At 39.4% G+C, this 16,368-nt stretch overlaps 2 protein-coding genes across 3 annotated transcripts in view; one reads left to right on the top strand and one right to left on the bottom strand.

The window, feature by feature from the left end:
- The window catches only part of SEC24D (SEC24 homolog D, COPII coat complex component), a 220,628-nt gene that overhangs the window by 84,682 nt on the left and 119,578 nt on the right, over positions 1-16,368 (top strand). The gene's annotated exons all lie outside the window — the stretch shown is intronic.
- Positions 1-16,368, bottom strand: part of SYNPO2 (synaptopodin 2) — an 82,153-nt gene that overhangs the window by 25,646 nt on the left and 40,139 nt on the right. For both annotated transcript variants that reach the window (XM_031044724.2, XM_005144118.3), the window contains exon 2: positions 1,720-1,871. In XM_031044724.2, the coding sequence (XP_030900584.2) occupies positions 1,720-1,871 (152 nt within the window). The remainder of the gene's footprint in view (positions 1-1,719; positions 1,872-16,368) is intronic.

Below are 16,368 nucleotides of genomic sequence, written 5' to 3'. Positions count from 1 at the left end.
TTTTAGTTACTTTCAGAATGCTGATCAACAGCAGTTTTCTTTAGATTTCCAACAGACAGTTTTATTCCATGAAACAGTGAATTATGTGGTCTGTTTTGGTTCTGATTTTCAGGATATGTTTTCACCACGCATTCAGGCAGAGACAATGGAATGAATGGAAGATGTGCCGTCATTTTCAGCTAGAGCTGTAGCCGTAAGACCAACTCAGGTATCAGTTACAGAGCAGCAACAAGCAGGAGTCAAAGCATATGGAGCTATTTCTATGGCTGCAAAGAAGACAGCTAGTCAGCAACAAATACCATTTTTACAAATGCAGTTCAAGTAGTCATGAATTAAAAACATAAGAATGCAGATATCACATGAGAAGCATTAAAATGATACACTGCTGAACCAGAATCAAGTGCTATGCACTATGGAGAAGTTAAACTGTAATTCTCAGCTATCATAGTTCCCCTCAACTCATAACATTACCCTGTCCAAGCCAATGTGCACAGACAGGCCATGCAAAATGTCTGTTATAAATAAAATGAATACTCTTTGAGAGCATCTTTGTTTGGAGGCGGAATTGTAACTTTTAACTACTAGACACTTGAGGAAAGTTCCTGTGCACAGGCTGCAGAAACCACAGAGGAATTTCACGTTCTGTTTAGACATTCCTGGTAACCAGAGACAAGTGGGTTTTTTTGCACCAGAGTGCTTTCAGCCTTTACAGTGATGCTTCTCTCTTAGCTATTGTGATAAATTGTGACCCCTTCTGTTCTCCTGGTCCTGCCCATGGGAGAGCAGACACAGAACTGCAGTAGCTCAGGGTAGAGCCATAATTCCTTAAAAGGAGTGTGGAAGTCTCAGGTATTTTCTTACTCTTCTTTCTCTTCCTGAACACAGAAGGTAATTCAGAGTTCATCTTGTCTGAATTCACAAAATCTGGGAAGAATGTGCTTACTGTAAGTGATTCTGAACTAAAGATTGCATATATTACACTGATGAAAAATTACAAACCAGTCATTGGAATAGACCGATGTGCCGTGACCAGTAATGCTGGCTTGCTTGCAAATTTACAGGAAGGTTTTCTAAGAAGCTTGAAGCATTTTCAAAGAAAACAAATTCACACATCAATGTTTGTAAATGGAGAACTTGAGACCCAGAGAGCTGTGACTTGCCCACCTCATCTACTGAAGTGATAACAACTACAGAAATAGAATTCATGATTTCCAGACCCTCTCCCCCTCCTGTCTACTAGCACATTTTGCCACCCAAAAAGGCCATTTGCCATGTCATCATCAAGGCATATCTGTGTAACACACATTCTCCATCTATACAGGCTTTGCTTTTTGTAAGCCTCACTTCCCTATCTGTGGACAATAACAACACTTCACTACTTCAAAGGGGTGGAGAGAATAATTGAACTTCAGACTCTGCAGTATGCAGATACAGTAGTGGTCACCTCGTAAATATTAATACTAAAATAAAATCTTATATTTGGAGACTGTACGCTAAATTCTGTGCCTGAACTGTGCTGTTCAAGTTATATACAGTAGTTCCTTCAGACCAAATTGTCTTTCTTCTCTCTTCCATACAGACAAGAAGAGTTACAGGCATTAATAAGAGGACTGTCAGAAACCTGCAGTATAAGTCTGAAAAATGAGTGCATTCAAAACCATTGTTTTCACACAGCTCACTGAACAGAATTGCACCAAAGTATTCTGAGCATTCCTGTACCTCTTGATAAGCATCTGCAAGACGTCAGTCAGGCTTTCCATCAGAACGATAACTTCAGCATAGGTTAAGTCTCCACACGGCTTGCCATTGATAGACACCACTTCATCTCCCTCACACAGTCCAGCCTTAGCTGCTTTGCTCTTGCTGCGAACCTACAGTGAGTCAAAAACAAATTCCAAATTGCACAATTAGCGTTCATTTGAAAACAACAGCAACCATTTCCTCAACTTACTTTTGTCCATACAAAAGAAAAATGATCAGTAATATTGATCATGAACAAATTTCTAAGACCACAGATTAATAACTTGTCCTGTCCCAGTTGAGGTGAATACTGTTCTGTCCAGTAATAACAAATATAAAACTGCTTTTCTGTTTTACTGAGCTTGTGAGGCAGATGTCAAACCGGCTGGAATGCTTGGTTTTGGTTTTGTTGTTTGTTTTTTTTTTTTTTAATAGGGAAACATAAAAGTCTGGGGCAACAGTCAATTGATCAGAGTTAGCAGAAATGCAAAAAATCTCACTATTTTCTCCAAAAATGAAGGACTACTAGAGCTGAAATCTACCAAGATTTTAGAAGATGAGTGAACCTAAGGCTCCTCTAGGCAGAATGACAATATCTGCATGCTGTTAGAGCTGTAGGTATAAAGACTTCTGGTATGCTGGACACTTTTCCTTAGATGCCCAACTCTAGGTTTAGTAGCCAAACTATAAACATCTGAATCACAGGGGATCCTAAATCCATGTTTAACCATATGAGTAGGTGTCCTGATATGTTAAACTTAAGACACTCCTGTTAAGGTTTAACCTTCCCTACTAAGTACTTGTTCAAGAATCTTACATGGCTCTGATTTTTGCTGTTTCTCTTCTTTTTCCATTGGCAGCATGTTGTAACTTAACGCAGTCTTTGTATTACAAAACCTAGACAGCTTTAACGCCACTCAAAGTATGCCATACAGTTGACTGCTTTTTTAAAGTACGAATTTGTCAAACAGTTATGTTCTGTTAACCAGGATGCCTTTAGGAGTCTATTCTAGAATGACACATGCAAATAAAAGGTCCTTTCTAGAGTTATTTGCTCTCAGTCTTCTACATATTGGTGTGAGTACTTTTACTTTATGTGATACTCAGTTGGTGGGTCAATATGTTATACCTATTAATTCTCAGAGCATTTTCTTGAAAAATTTTATAGTAATATTATTCTGCCACACTTCAGCAGAGTCATCCCCACTGAATATAGGAAAGTTGGTTCTGATCTACACCAGATCTGAGGATGCAACTAACCCACAGACTCATGGAATTATCCCAGATATACTATTACACAGCTGGGTTGGTACCTAAGATGAATTTCTGGAGGCAATTTTGAGAAGTTTCTTGAAGTCAAGATGATATGTGGAATAAACATTGAGACTGCATGTTTTTCTGTGGCACAGCCATATATCTTTGTTGTTTCAATTTACACATACCTATATGTCATATTGTGGCTTTTTGAGCAGTGAAGAAACAGAAGCCTGGTGCATGCAGAAGCCAGTTTCTGCCTTGTAGAGTTAACATTTACAAATATGGAGTGGTATGCTGCTCTGTTTATCTCCCGTAAGGCAAGAGCATAAACATCCTTGTGCTTTGGGAAGAAATGACAGTTTAGACAGTATTAAGAATGTTTTTCTTCATATATGAACTAGGGTTTGGGTTGAGGTTCTGTTATTATTTTTTCAAATAAGAGGGTGTGCTATTAAAATTTTACAAGACATCTTAGGCCTGAATGTAAATATTTAATGATGTGCATGTTAAGAAGAATTTCCAGTGACCCTTTTTCAAAAAACATGTAAACAGCAATTCAAACAAGATGTGAACTCTGAAATAGCATAATGTGATACCTAGATTGTGAGAAGAAAACTTCTTTCTGTTTCTTAAGTGTCTGATAATTTGGAGTCACTTCTGTCATAGATTACCATTGCAGCTCTCTCAGGAGAGAAACTGTTACCCATTCTGTAACTTTAGGGATTTATGTCAAAAAGCAGAAGTACCAATGTATCATGTTAACTGGTGTACATGAGTTGCTAGACAGTTCAACCAGTTTCACAATTTTTTAAACAGACTCCTTGGTATGATTCTAGTTACATAGACAAGGGCATGGAATTTCCTTTCCAAGTTCTTGAAAGGACCTCTCAGTCCATTTTGCTGCCTTGTGGATTATTGAACGATCACAGTTTTGAGGTATTTGAACCTTCATACAAAAACTCGTTGTCTATGTATACTGAACTTAGTCAATGCTGTGCATGCTCTGTCCATAAGGAGTTTTAGACTCCTGAATTTTTAACAGTATTAATGTGTTGTATATAAATAGTTGTACATAAAGACTTCAGGTTATTCTGACCCATTTGTTATAATATTCTCTCAATTCTGCTGTTTAGATCACTGTTGCTAGAGGGTGCAGATAGTGCTGGATTACTTGGACAAGTTACCTGAAGTGTGTAATTTCTTTCTGTTCCCAGATTACTCCTATATCCATAATCCTCTGCTATCAGGAGTGCACCCTTCTGCTTAAAATACCAAGTGCTGAGCAATTCCTCATATCCACAGAGATGTTAATCTTAGAGGAAAGTTCCTTTGTGAAGAATTTAGCCTAGATGTGTGCTTTTATCTGAGCACCACAGAGCAGCCAGGAACTACCTGTGCAGCATGAGCCTGCACAAGCACCAGCAGTGATGCTCTCTGGACAAAAGGCCAGGGGGCTGGTGCAGGACTCCTCAGTCTCATTGGGAACCTGTTTACAAGAAGCTGCTTCAGTAAGGGACTGGAGTCCTGTTGAAAGGTTCTTCAGGAAGGTCTGGAAACTGCAGATGAGTAAGGTCTGGGTGCTAGCGTACGTTATTGAGAGATCACATCCCAAAGGCATGGGTATGTGAGAGCGAAAAGCATAGGGTAGTAACTTATGAGGGCTGGTGGTATCTGTGGAGTGCTGCTGGGGCTGGAGTAATCATGAGTGTTTGCAGCACACAGCAACTTCAGTCAGTTTCTTAACCAGTGGAAGACGAATAAATTGAGGCATACACAGTGGCTGTGCTTATGCTAGTGTGGGGCAAAGAAGGGGGTTTGTAGAGAATGCTATTGCTTAGTGCTCAGCCTTCATGCTGTGTATGCTGTAGTGTTTTTACTTTAGCCCTAGTTTCATTCTGTCACCTGGAGACTTCTTGCCAGGTAGCAGGTACTAAATCTGCTCCTATGATTTAATCTGAAAGCAGTTTTGTTTCCATGTCATGAAACAAGATATGATAAATCAGGATAATAGGGAAACTTGCTTAAAAAAATGTAACCCTGATGAAGCTAAAAAGCTAAAGTTGTGGCTACAAGTAGATGCACAGACAGCAGCTGGGACTCACTTTACCAGACTATCTTGTTTGTCTGTCTGAGCCCTAAAATAAGCAGATCAGAGAGCTGAGGTATGTTGAACCTGATAACAAGTCAATGAGTTGTAGTTTAAAGCAAGGCAAGTGGATTTGAGGGCACTCTGCAGTCCTGGTTTTCCAATTGTGTAACTAAGAAATCATTAGGGTATTTCATGGTCTTGCCTTTTTACTAGTGACTTTTGGGAAAGATGATTTATATCTTGTTCTGGTGTGCTGCTATGATGTGTGTCTAAATGGTGTGGTTTAGATGTAGTCTGACTAAACAATCAGGTTTGGTGATGGCTCATCCTGAATGAGAATCCAATTGGAGAAAAGGAACAATCTGGACATGAGCACAATCCATTTAGCCTAAACCTCTCTCTATTAAAGTAAGACTTCTGTGGCTTTAAAATACATGTATGTTTGCTCAGAGATACTCTCAATTCAAAGCAAACTTTCCAAACTATGAGTTTTTCTCAGAACTCTTTACTGATCTTTCATTTTTCCAGCAGCTTTTAGACAAGACAATAGAAAATAGAGAAAATATTGCCACTGGATGCAGTGGAAATCCACTTCTTTGCTATGTGTATCCCTTGCCCATACAGACAGAGTAGTTTATTTCACTGAGGGGTTGCTTCTACAAGAGCCTATTCATTTGAATGTCCTGTCTAATTTTTGAAGTCTCTTCTTAAGTGTATGGCCCTCAAGGCTTGAAGCCAGTTTCAGTGAACTTTATTTAAACATGTAAGTCCTTGATGTTAGTCTTTGGTCTTTGATGACTGGCACTGAGTTTTGTTATGATTAAATATGTTGCCCAAGATAGCTTGTCTTACCAGACAAATGGAACTTCAGTGGATCAGTTGTTCATTATTTTTTATTACTTTAGTTATGTCAACTGCAAACTTTACCAGCAGTGGCTTTGTGTTTTCTTTTAGACTGACAAACTTCAGTAACAAAGGGTTAAGGGTTCTTGACAAAGATCTGTCCACTTGACATAACTTTCTGCATGTAATCTTAAGATTTTAGTATCTCTCTTCAGGGATTGTCTGGCAGATAACTTAGTAACTATTAGTGACTTTTTAGTATGAGGAAGGTACTAAAGGCTTTTTTTGTTTTTTTCAAAATTGTTTGAAGCTGGAATATTAAACTAGATGTTAAAATTCTCACTTGGTGTCACTACATTGTTTCACATTTTGTAAGCCCAAGTATCAGTGTTATATAATATTACAGTAGTTTTTGGAAAATATGTGATATAGGATGCTAAGCTACATAAAGTGAAGGTAATTTTCACTTTAAAACCTATTGATCTAGTTCCCCTAAAGATTCTGGCTTTACCTACCAGTATACAGCTAAAGCAAACTTCAGTCATGTTTTACCCATGTAAAAGTGCATGGGATATTCTTGCAGAGGGATATAGTTATTGGTTTGCTTATTGTTTAACTCTGTCTCCAGTTAGTCCTGTCACAGTGTATGTGTAAAATCTCACTTCTTGAGTGCACTGGTTCAGTTTGGCAACTGTTGTCTCCTTTTTTCTTATAACATGAGAACTTCCAGTTCTGAACCAGAAGATCTGGTTCATTTCTCTTCAGAGTATATTTGACAAATGCAGTTTGGTACAACTTCTTATACATACTGTTGTGGGAGGATTGACCCACATATTTGACCATTTATATATGATGAAGCTGTTGTGCTGTTTCAAACCAGAGAACAGACTGATCTCAGTGAAAAGAAAAGCCTGTTCAAATTCCCAATAGCCTTGCCTAATGTACTAGGTGTCATCTTGCTAGGGGTTGCCTTTCTTTGGCAGCAATCCAAAGTTAGCAGCTGAAAAAGGGATGAGATAATGACCTCTGAAATATTGATCTGGTATGCTGGCAATGCAGCAAACTTCCCAATAGTGAGCTTGGGTACAGCACATTAATATATAGGCTGGCTATGAATTAACGTTTTCCAGTATGTACTGCTGCATACTTGTAGTTGATGTGTCAAAATTAAAATGTTGTGCTGATTTACTAGTGTTGCTGGTGAATTGGTGAACAAGTGAGAATGAGAGAAATGATGCTGTTGCCTTTCCGTAGCAGAGCTGTGCATTGTCTGCTCTATTTTCTTTCCCCTTTTCTTCTTGCGTTGCTTTAAATAGTGACTGGCTATATACTTCCTGGCTTATTTTTAAATCCTAACCAACTTAGATCTCTCCACGAATATTGTAGCTACGTTTTCAGTTCTTTCTCACTGCCCCCTGTGCAGAGAGATAACTGAATTGCCACTGCTTCTTTGAGACTGACAAAATGCATCTTTACTGAGTGCTTCAGTATATAGGTAGCATCAACAGTCTTTTAACTACAATATAGCTTATTGCCTGGAGAAAACAATTTCTGTCTTAAGGTTAAGAGAGAATAAACAGAGAATTAAAATCTCAATATTATCTGCCACTGAACTGTTTGAGGCAACATTGGAAATAGTACTGTAGACAGTCCTTTGTGGTAAGCCTATCCACTGCCTTATCTTGATCTGAGCTCTGCTATCACTGATACAGCAGTGAAACTGCTATATAACTGCACTGTTAGTATGGTACTAACACCATGCACTGGGTGTTTCCAGTAGAAAAAGTGGCACATTTCTAATATTGAAATCAAAGAACAGGTAAATGAAAATTAAAAAATTAAAAATTAAGAAGCAAAACCTGACACCTGAAAGTACTTACCTTCTGGTGGTGCTAAAATAGTAACAGGGTAGATGCACACTCTTACAAAGAGAACAGCATTTAAAGTCTGGACTTGTGGCTGCTGGTAGAAGGCAGCAAAGGTACGTGAGAAGTAACTAAAAACTGAAGCACTTTCAGACCTGCAATTCAGTTTCTTAAAGAAATGAAGGAAAAGCTTAAAAAAGAAAAAAAGAAAAGGGGGGGGGGGAGGAGGAAAAAAAAGAGGGGGAGATAAGAAAATATTATTTTTCTTATTTTATATTTTATTATTTTATAATTTTTTTCTGTTCTTCCCCATAAATCAGAGGGAAAAGTGACCATATGCTTCCTCTTTGTTTAACTGTGAAATACACAATACGAGGTACATTTCAATTCATTCTGTTGTTTGTATCGCATCATGAAGTGCTGTATGGTCTAGGTGCAGAGCTAGAAAATAGTATAACTGTATGAGGAAGATACTGAACATGCCTGAGCCATGCCAGCAGCTGCCACCCTCTAGGAAGGGGAGTTTCAGGTCCTTGGAGGCAAATGATGCCAAAAAGAGAGGAGGCAGAAACAGAAGGTGGGGTGCTGGACTCAGGAGGCTGTCCTCAGCTCTGAACTGCATTCATATGGCTTTAAACTACAAAGAAACTAATACTGTATATTGAGTGGTTTAGGAATGAGCTGGTTTAACTTTCTCAGACAAAGTCTGTGGTGCCATGGTAAATCCTTTAGAAAAAGTGTGATTACAAGTTTCCCTGACAGAGTTAATCTTGTTGGGAGAGAACTCAAATATGCAACCTTCTGTAATCATGAATTGCATATTCCTGATTCTTTGAATCACCATAGTGACTCTTCCATTAATACAGTCAGAGCTGATACCAGAACATATAATTATTTGTGTTTATCTTTTTAAAACACTGACAACGCTTGATTTTTCTGGGCCTCTGACACAGTGAGTCATATTCTGACTTAATGAAGATCAACATTAGCTATCCAGAGGCTTGTTGAGACTGCTTTCCAAACTTCTGGATGTAACTTAAAGAGCAAAAGCTCTTACTGCTTTCGCAGCATTGTTGTATGTGAAATGTGCCAAAGTAGACACTGTTTTCAGGTACTGATGGCAGTGTGGAACTGAGATTCCAGGCTCAAATGAGGAACAGCCCAAACACAGACATTTTTGCTGTGATGAATAAGGACATCAGGTGGCAAATAAGCATCATTCTTGGACTGGGTTATGCTAGCAGAGGCATAGGGCCTAATGTTCGGTTGCTAAACACACTTACTGTTTGCTGCACTTCAGTAGTGGAAATTACAATAATGGCAGAAGGAGCCTGTGGATCCAGCCTGTGCTATTTTGGCTAATAATTTGTCATGTTAAGCTGTGAAATCAGTTAGGATAATATTTTCTCTGGCTTATTCATCCATGCTGGAGGTTGTATGAGCCATCCCTCAGTGTTAACTGGAGTTGGGGCTATGGGCTCCAGAGCCAAGGTTGCAACTGGTAGTAGTAGATATAGGTCAATGCTGAGAGTCCATCTTCGGTTAAGGCAGAATTGTTGCCAAGTTATGGACTCATTTGGTTTGAGTTCTTTTAATTTCAGGGAAGTTTGGGGGTTTCAGTGCTACTGAAAGGCAGAGGAGAGCAGACAAGTGTTCACACTGAGCAAGGTTGCATTCAGTTGTCATTAAATGGTTCCTGTATTTCATAGGTGGTTCCTTGCTTTCCCTGAACTGCTCTAGGCTTTTGTGAAATTAGAAGTTTTCCCGAGATTCGACTCAGGAGAATTGGGGCAGGCTTCTGAGTTTCAGCTGCAGCTAGTTTTCCTGTACTATCTATACTATTTTACTGTCTGTAAAATAAGCCACATAATCTAGAATTAAGTAACTTCCAAGAAGTTGTGAATGAGGTTTGAGGCAGATTTGCAAGTCTCCAGTATGACTGATGACAGAGCATGCAGAGCCATTAGGCTGACTCTGATAATTTGCAGTTTTGGCTGCCCTTTGTTACCAACCTGAGCAACAGTAGTGGGTGCATCATCCCAGGAACATCACTGGGAGCTTCAGACCACTTCTGGCATCTTCCTTGCTGTAGGTCAAAGGTAGCAAGGAAGAGAAGACTCTATTTGAATAAGAGTATAGACTCTACTGCCAGCTGGTAAGTTACCCAGCACTGTGATAAGAGGAGTGCTGAGATGTGAACATTTTTATGTTTTGGTGGAAGAATGGTAAGTTTGGAGGCAAAAAGTTTGCTGGAGAACTTTGTACTTCCCTCTGTTTAGTCCAAAGCATGTTCGTGTAATTTGGTGGTTTAGCCTGTGACTTGCCTTTCAAACTAGGCAATGTTTGGAGAGACACAGATGGACATGAGGGGTGTGCGGATTTTTTTGGGTGGTGGAGGGATGACTGTATTCTTGTTTAGTGACATACAGGCCATAAATCCATCCTACTAGCAGGCAAATGAGCCGCTGAACTACTAGTGTGCACTTTGTCGAACCCACTCATTACCATCTTCATATCCTGTATCAATTACTCTGTTCTGTGTGGCTCCCCAGTCTTATTTTCACTCCATTGGTCATCTGCCCAAATTGTCTTGAAGGGAAGTGGGGTGGGGAACAGACAGAGAGGGAAAGGAGGGAGGGTTCTCATTACAAAGCTAGATTTGAGACGACACATTTAATCCTTAGAGCATAACTACTCTAGTGACAGTTAAAATGAAATCGTTATTCAGTCTCCTCAGTCCATTCCCTGAAATGGTATTGTTTATGACAATCCCTTAACATTATGTCATGAGTTTGCAAATACACAAGCATGGCATATGATCTTCCTTCCAAAAGGAATAGCAAAGGCAGTGAGAAGAAACAAGTGCCATCTTGCAGGTTTCTGTTTCAGTAAAGGCTGCTGTAGCTGTCACTGTCAGTGATGTCAAGGTTAGATTGAAATGTGTGCCCAATGATGTATTTCTTGCTGCTTGCTTCACTGCTGAGGCAGCAGTTCAGTCAACACCAGAAAGATCATGAAGAAGTAACTAAAAGCTTTGCCTTGCTTACAGTGGAGAAAGTAGTGACACTGTGTTTTATTATGAGAGCTTTCTGTGTGTACAGTGCTCAGCACAATTGGGCCAGATCTCAAATTGGAGGGTGGGGAGTTTTTGAGACTACATTAGCATAAATGAGTCAGATTGTTTAAAGAAAGCAAATAACACAAGTATCTGGTAAATGCGTTAAACTGTTACTGTATTATGCACAAATAAAGTGGCCAAAGGAAAGTGCAAAGTTCCAAGCCACTGGAGAACTATCAATCAAACAGTGGCGCAAACCTGGCTTAGAGCTCAATACAGGGGCTGAGTTTAGCTCCTGTTGCTTGCAGTCATCTTTAATTGGACTGTTCAACTAAAAAAACCTTGCAAATACATTAAAGAAAATGGTCCTCAGTGAAAGCTGGTAGCTTGACTTAGCAGGATTTCATGTTAAATTCTATTATGTTGTTCTCTCTTGAACTATTTCTTTCACTTCGCAAAATAAATCAGCTAGACTCAAACGTTACTTCCCTGAAACATTCAGTACTGGCCACCTTTCAGAATTGCCTATTTCATTGTTTCACCCAAATTTCACTATTCTCTGTCATTTCTCTACTTGCCTGATTCCTCATATCTTAGTTTATGGATGAATTTGTACTGGCGAATGGCCTTAGTCATGAAATAGAGTTTCAGACCAATTTCCCAGGATGCACTATTTAAACAAAGCAAGCATGCAAACTCAGTATCCCTCACGCTTCAGGTGTTTTGTTTTGAAATAACATTTTAAAGCCGAGGGCAGTATCAGGCCAGCCCATCTTGGTGTTTAGAAAGAAAAGTTCTGCCAAACCAGATGTTTTGTGAATGCCAATACATAGAGGCCTCCAAGTGTTGCCTTGCTGCTATCCTAGACAGCTCCTTTTTTTCGTGACTCATCAGGAAATTCAGGTGTTCCGCAGCCTCATGTCTCTCTGGTGGCTCAGATAAAGCTGTCCAGAAAGCAGCAATGATAGCTTTGGGATGTATGCCAAGGGTATCCATGCCTACCAGGGGAGGTCAGTGATGTAGTTTGGGTTTGCTCTCCCAACAGGGAACAGTGTTTCTGTGCTTGTGCTGGAGGCCCTAATGAGGGGGTAAATGGTGGCTACACACTCTCAAGGGATGTTTCTGAAGCCTGCAGGGAACTAGGAGATAAAAGCAGGCTTTGCCACTCACCTGAAAACAATGCTGCACAAGTTACTTAGACCTGTGCTTTAAATCAAAGACCATAATCTGCCGTGAATGTTTCCATGTCTGAGTCTCAGGTATTTTTTTTTTTAGGCTTAGAATATATTCAGAATTTACCTTAGTTTAGTTTTATCAGTCTTTAAAATGGTCATAGATGCAAATGGTCACTTAAAATTCTTCCTTCTTGTTTTCAGTGGCTTAGTCTGAAATGGCTTTAACCAAATATAATTATAAAATGTATAGAAATAAGTGCGACTGTTGCAAAGATTTACTTGGTCAGCCCCTCAATCCTTTCTTGTGTAGGCAGTCCTTGAATCCATTTATCAATCTGTGCATGTTCCATGAAATTGATATAGAGATTAATGTTCCTGAGCTGCCTTTCAGATCTTAAATAAAATAGTGCATGAAGATGTATATAGGAATTCCAGTGTGTGGCTAGCCAGAGTAAAAATGAAGTATCTACAAGTAGACTTGCCCTGGAACTGAAGGCTGAAAGATCCTCTCTCATGGTAGGCTAGAACCATATACCCATCTCATCTGAATTTTAAGATCAGTACTCACTTGTATCTGTTAATTTGGAAATAACAGCACGTTTAGTTTCATGTTAAATATGCTGCCAGGAGGATATTACAGTGATGGATTTTTTTTTTTTTTGGCATGTCAAATAGTTGTAGTCAGAACATTGAGGAAGTTGCTGTTTTACTCAGACTGTAACTGTGGAAGCTGAGCCAGGTTTCTGGCTCCTGTGTCAATAGTCCATCTGTGGCTGTTGCCCTTGCAGTCGTCTCTGAGCAAGTCTGACACAGAGGTGCTGAGCTCTCTTTAATACTCCTGGATTTAGTGCTCTGAAGAATTAGACCTCCTATTCTTACAGTCTCCAATTCAGGCATGCTGGCAGAATTGGGTTTTTATGTCCCTGCCTTTAGTAACAGAAAGTTATCAGTATCTTCAGAAGCTGAACCAAGAGGATCTATGTTACCCCTGCCCTTTCCTTCCTGTGTATTCCTAAGAGGAATGTGTGCCTGAGAACTGGCAAAACTGCTACACTGAAATGTGAGATTTCTCTTTGCTTGTTTTCAGTCTGTCCTTCTGTCCTCAGTGCAAGTGTTGGGCTTAACTCAGGGTATCTTGCCCAGTCAGGCAGTCTGGGAAAGGCTGGCAGTTGTTTCTGAGGGCAGGGAGGGTAAAAGAAAGGGTGTTATTTTTGCAGAGCTGTAAATTGAGTGCCTTTTGCCAGTGCTGCATTCTTTTTTTATTGCTTGTTTCTAAGAAGCTATTGCTGCAACAGCACTAGCTGCAAACAAAATCTTGTTTACTTCAAGTTCATGACAGGACAGGTAGTGCATTTTGCACATTTGTGGGACACTTGCAAAGGAAATACAAATCATGCTTTCTAAAACGTTCATCTTGAAATGCAAGTTTCCATGCTGTCTGGAGCTTCAATGTCAAAGAGATTTCTATTTTTAGAGAGAGATTCTACTCAAAGAGCTATATAAGGTTGTGTTGGGGAGACCATTACTGTTTTATAATGTATGAGAATACTTGTTACTCAGTGGGGAGAAAATTCTGTGTAAAACTGGAAATTACAAAGATACACTGACTTGGATCATAATGGAGGGAACCGAGATCATAACTGAATACCCAATACTTGTTTTTTAATATTTTAATTTCTTTCAAGGTCTGGAAATAATTGTTTTAGCTCATAAAAATATCAGAGAGAAGGCTCTATCACAACTGATGATGCAAGAGGGAAGTGGTTCCAAGTTTAGAAGTTTGGTGCCAAAAAAAAGGCAACTTACTATGCTAACAGGTGACAACACTGAGAAAACCCAACAAATTACTGTCATGTCCTTCATGGGAAACCAGGTAAAACTTGATGTTAGAGATTCACTCTTTTCAACTACAGTTTTCTTAGTAATCCTGAGTACAAAGTGCACCTAAAGTGATAGGGTGCTTCAGAAAAACAATGAGATAGAGTGGTCAGATGGGCTAAGTATGGTAGTCACAGTTAATAGCAGAAGAATGGAATCGTGTCTGAAGTGCTGGCTTGCTGGGGAGCCTTCTTCTGAAGCCTGTTATTTCCTTACATAGAATTATCCAGGAAACATATAACTCCATTAGCCTTAATCCCCAGAAATTGGTTAAACCTGTGTTCTCAGTTAACTTTCTCAATGTCATTTATACTGCAGTTTTAAGAGGAATTGTTTGGCTTCCAGGGAATGATTTGTCTATGAAAAACACAGGGGACTTTCTGGTATGGTTGAACTTTCAGAGACAGCCCAGGTAACATTGGTTTTAGCAGCTGTTGCCAACGTTAGGACAGCAGTTGGAGCCAATATAGTTTTGCTTGAGTAAGGACTAGATGAGGTAACAGCTAAATTAAGGACACTGGGTCCATTTCTGCTCTAGTCAGACACAGCACCTGCAATGAATTCTAAATTGGAGGCAGGACTGAATTGATGCTGGTCTTAATATGTCTTGAGTTTCTACTTATGTTTTTATATTGTCTAGCTAGCTGTGGCATAGCCTGTTTGGCTTCAAGTAAATAAAATTATGAACAGTGAGATTATCTGAATTAGGGGTGAAAAAGTACAGCAAGTGGAAGTGATATCTGCATTCCCATAATATAAGGAAAGACAGCAGTCTTGTATCATGCAGAAGATAAGACAGGGCAGGCTAGTTGGTGACAAAGCAGAAGCAGCAATTGCTGAATAGTTTGGATGAGGAAATTCCTTCATCTTCCCAATGCACTGAACCAGGCATAGCAGGAAAAAGAAGTAACATCCTCTGCTTTGTTACTCAGAAGAAATAAAATTACTGACATTGAAAAGTGCAGTTAAAATGCTTTTGAATACACTGACATTCTAGTCTGGCTTATTATTAAAACTATGAGAAGCAGTTCAAGTACTTTGGGGAACTACTGCTCTAACCAAACTATTGTGCCTGCAAGTATCTTTGCAGTTTTATTGGTGAAACCAGCTATATGTATTAGCTATATTGCTTTTGAATACAGAGCAGGAACAGAGCAACTGGATGGCACTACTGGCATTGTGGGTATTTGTTATGTTGTTAAGTACAGGGACTACACCGAAAGGAATGTATTAGAGAGAGATGTGTTAGCTGTAAAGGGAACAGCAAAGGCTCCCCGGACTTTCACACAAAGCAACAGTGCCCCGTAGCGGCAAATGGGCAGGAGCTCGAGGGCTTTTTTACTGTTCCTTTCTCATTCGAACGTCCGGGAGCTATTTATGAGCTATAGAAAAATTAAGATAATTGCAGGAATTGTAAGGGATTAATTGTGGTAAACTTAAGGAACTTGGTCAGTATGATTGTCTGAAAGGCCTTTTGCAACGTCGTAATCCTTCCTATAGTAGTGCCACAAAACCGAGCTCCTCATTGTTCCCAGTCGGTGTTGAAGAAACTAACTGCTTTGAGCCAAAATTTTCTTCTCCGTCTCTCCTTATGAAGTGGCTCTGTACCTTCTCTTGACTCACTGAAAAAGCACCCAAGAAATCTTCCCATGACAGTCCCTTCTTCCTTCCTAAATGTCATCAGGACTGCTGGCTTACTCTGCAGCAAAGACATGTTCCTAATTTGATCCTCCTTGCAGCTGTCTCAGGCAGGAATCCCAGGCTGCCTCTCCCCAATTCCTGAACAGTTTCCTTCTGGGATAAAACAAATCTCCACCCTGTTTCCCAAACATTTAACTGGTTGAGGTTTTAGGGTTTAATTCTGACTTCTGTTGGCTATGCATTCAGATGGCAATGGACTTAATCCTTGTCATTTTTCTTAATAAACCTAGGAATTTTATGACATTGAAAAAACATTTGTCAAAATGTTGCACACCTGGTCAGTTGTCTTAATGTATTCTCAATTAACTTTCTCAGTGTGATTTCCACTGAAAGCTTCCTGCTCTACCTGTTACGCACTTGCATTTGTTTCCATTTCATTAGCAGTTGTACAGAGGGAGATTAGAACTGGTAACTGCTAAATAAATCAAAACTTCCATTTGACAATGCTAACTGTTTAATAGTGACATAAATCTATTATATATAGTGTTTCCTTTATACAGTATAAATACAAATACAGTAATATACAGATGCTAGTCCAAAGCAATAACAGAGGTCTGTAAGCTCTAAGGTTAACTTTTGGACCAGAGAAAGGGAAGTCTTAACTGAGATATGCTCTCTTTTTGTTTGCTTACATCAAGGTATATGAACTTGCATCTCTTGAGTTTTTTCCCCTACATCAGGTGAATATGTTGCAAAAAAAGTTGAAAAAGCCATGACTTCATACCTGAACTTCTAGTCATTGTCAATTGATCATCTAAAATG

Source organism: Melopsittacus undulatus, chromosome 5 (genome assembly GCF_012275295.1).
Source record: "Melopsittacus undulatus isolate bMelUnd1 chromosome 5, bMelUnd1.mat.Z, whole genome shotgun sequence".
Classification (NCBI taxonomy): domain Eukaryota; kingdom Metazoa; phylum Chordata; class Aves; order Psittaciformes; family Psittaculidae; genus Melopsittacus; species Melopsittacus undulatus.
The sequence above is the reverse complement of the archived record's forward strand: the minus strand, read 5'-3'. Positions and strand labels throughout refer to the sequence as shown.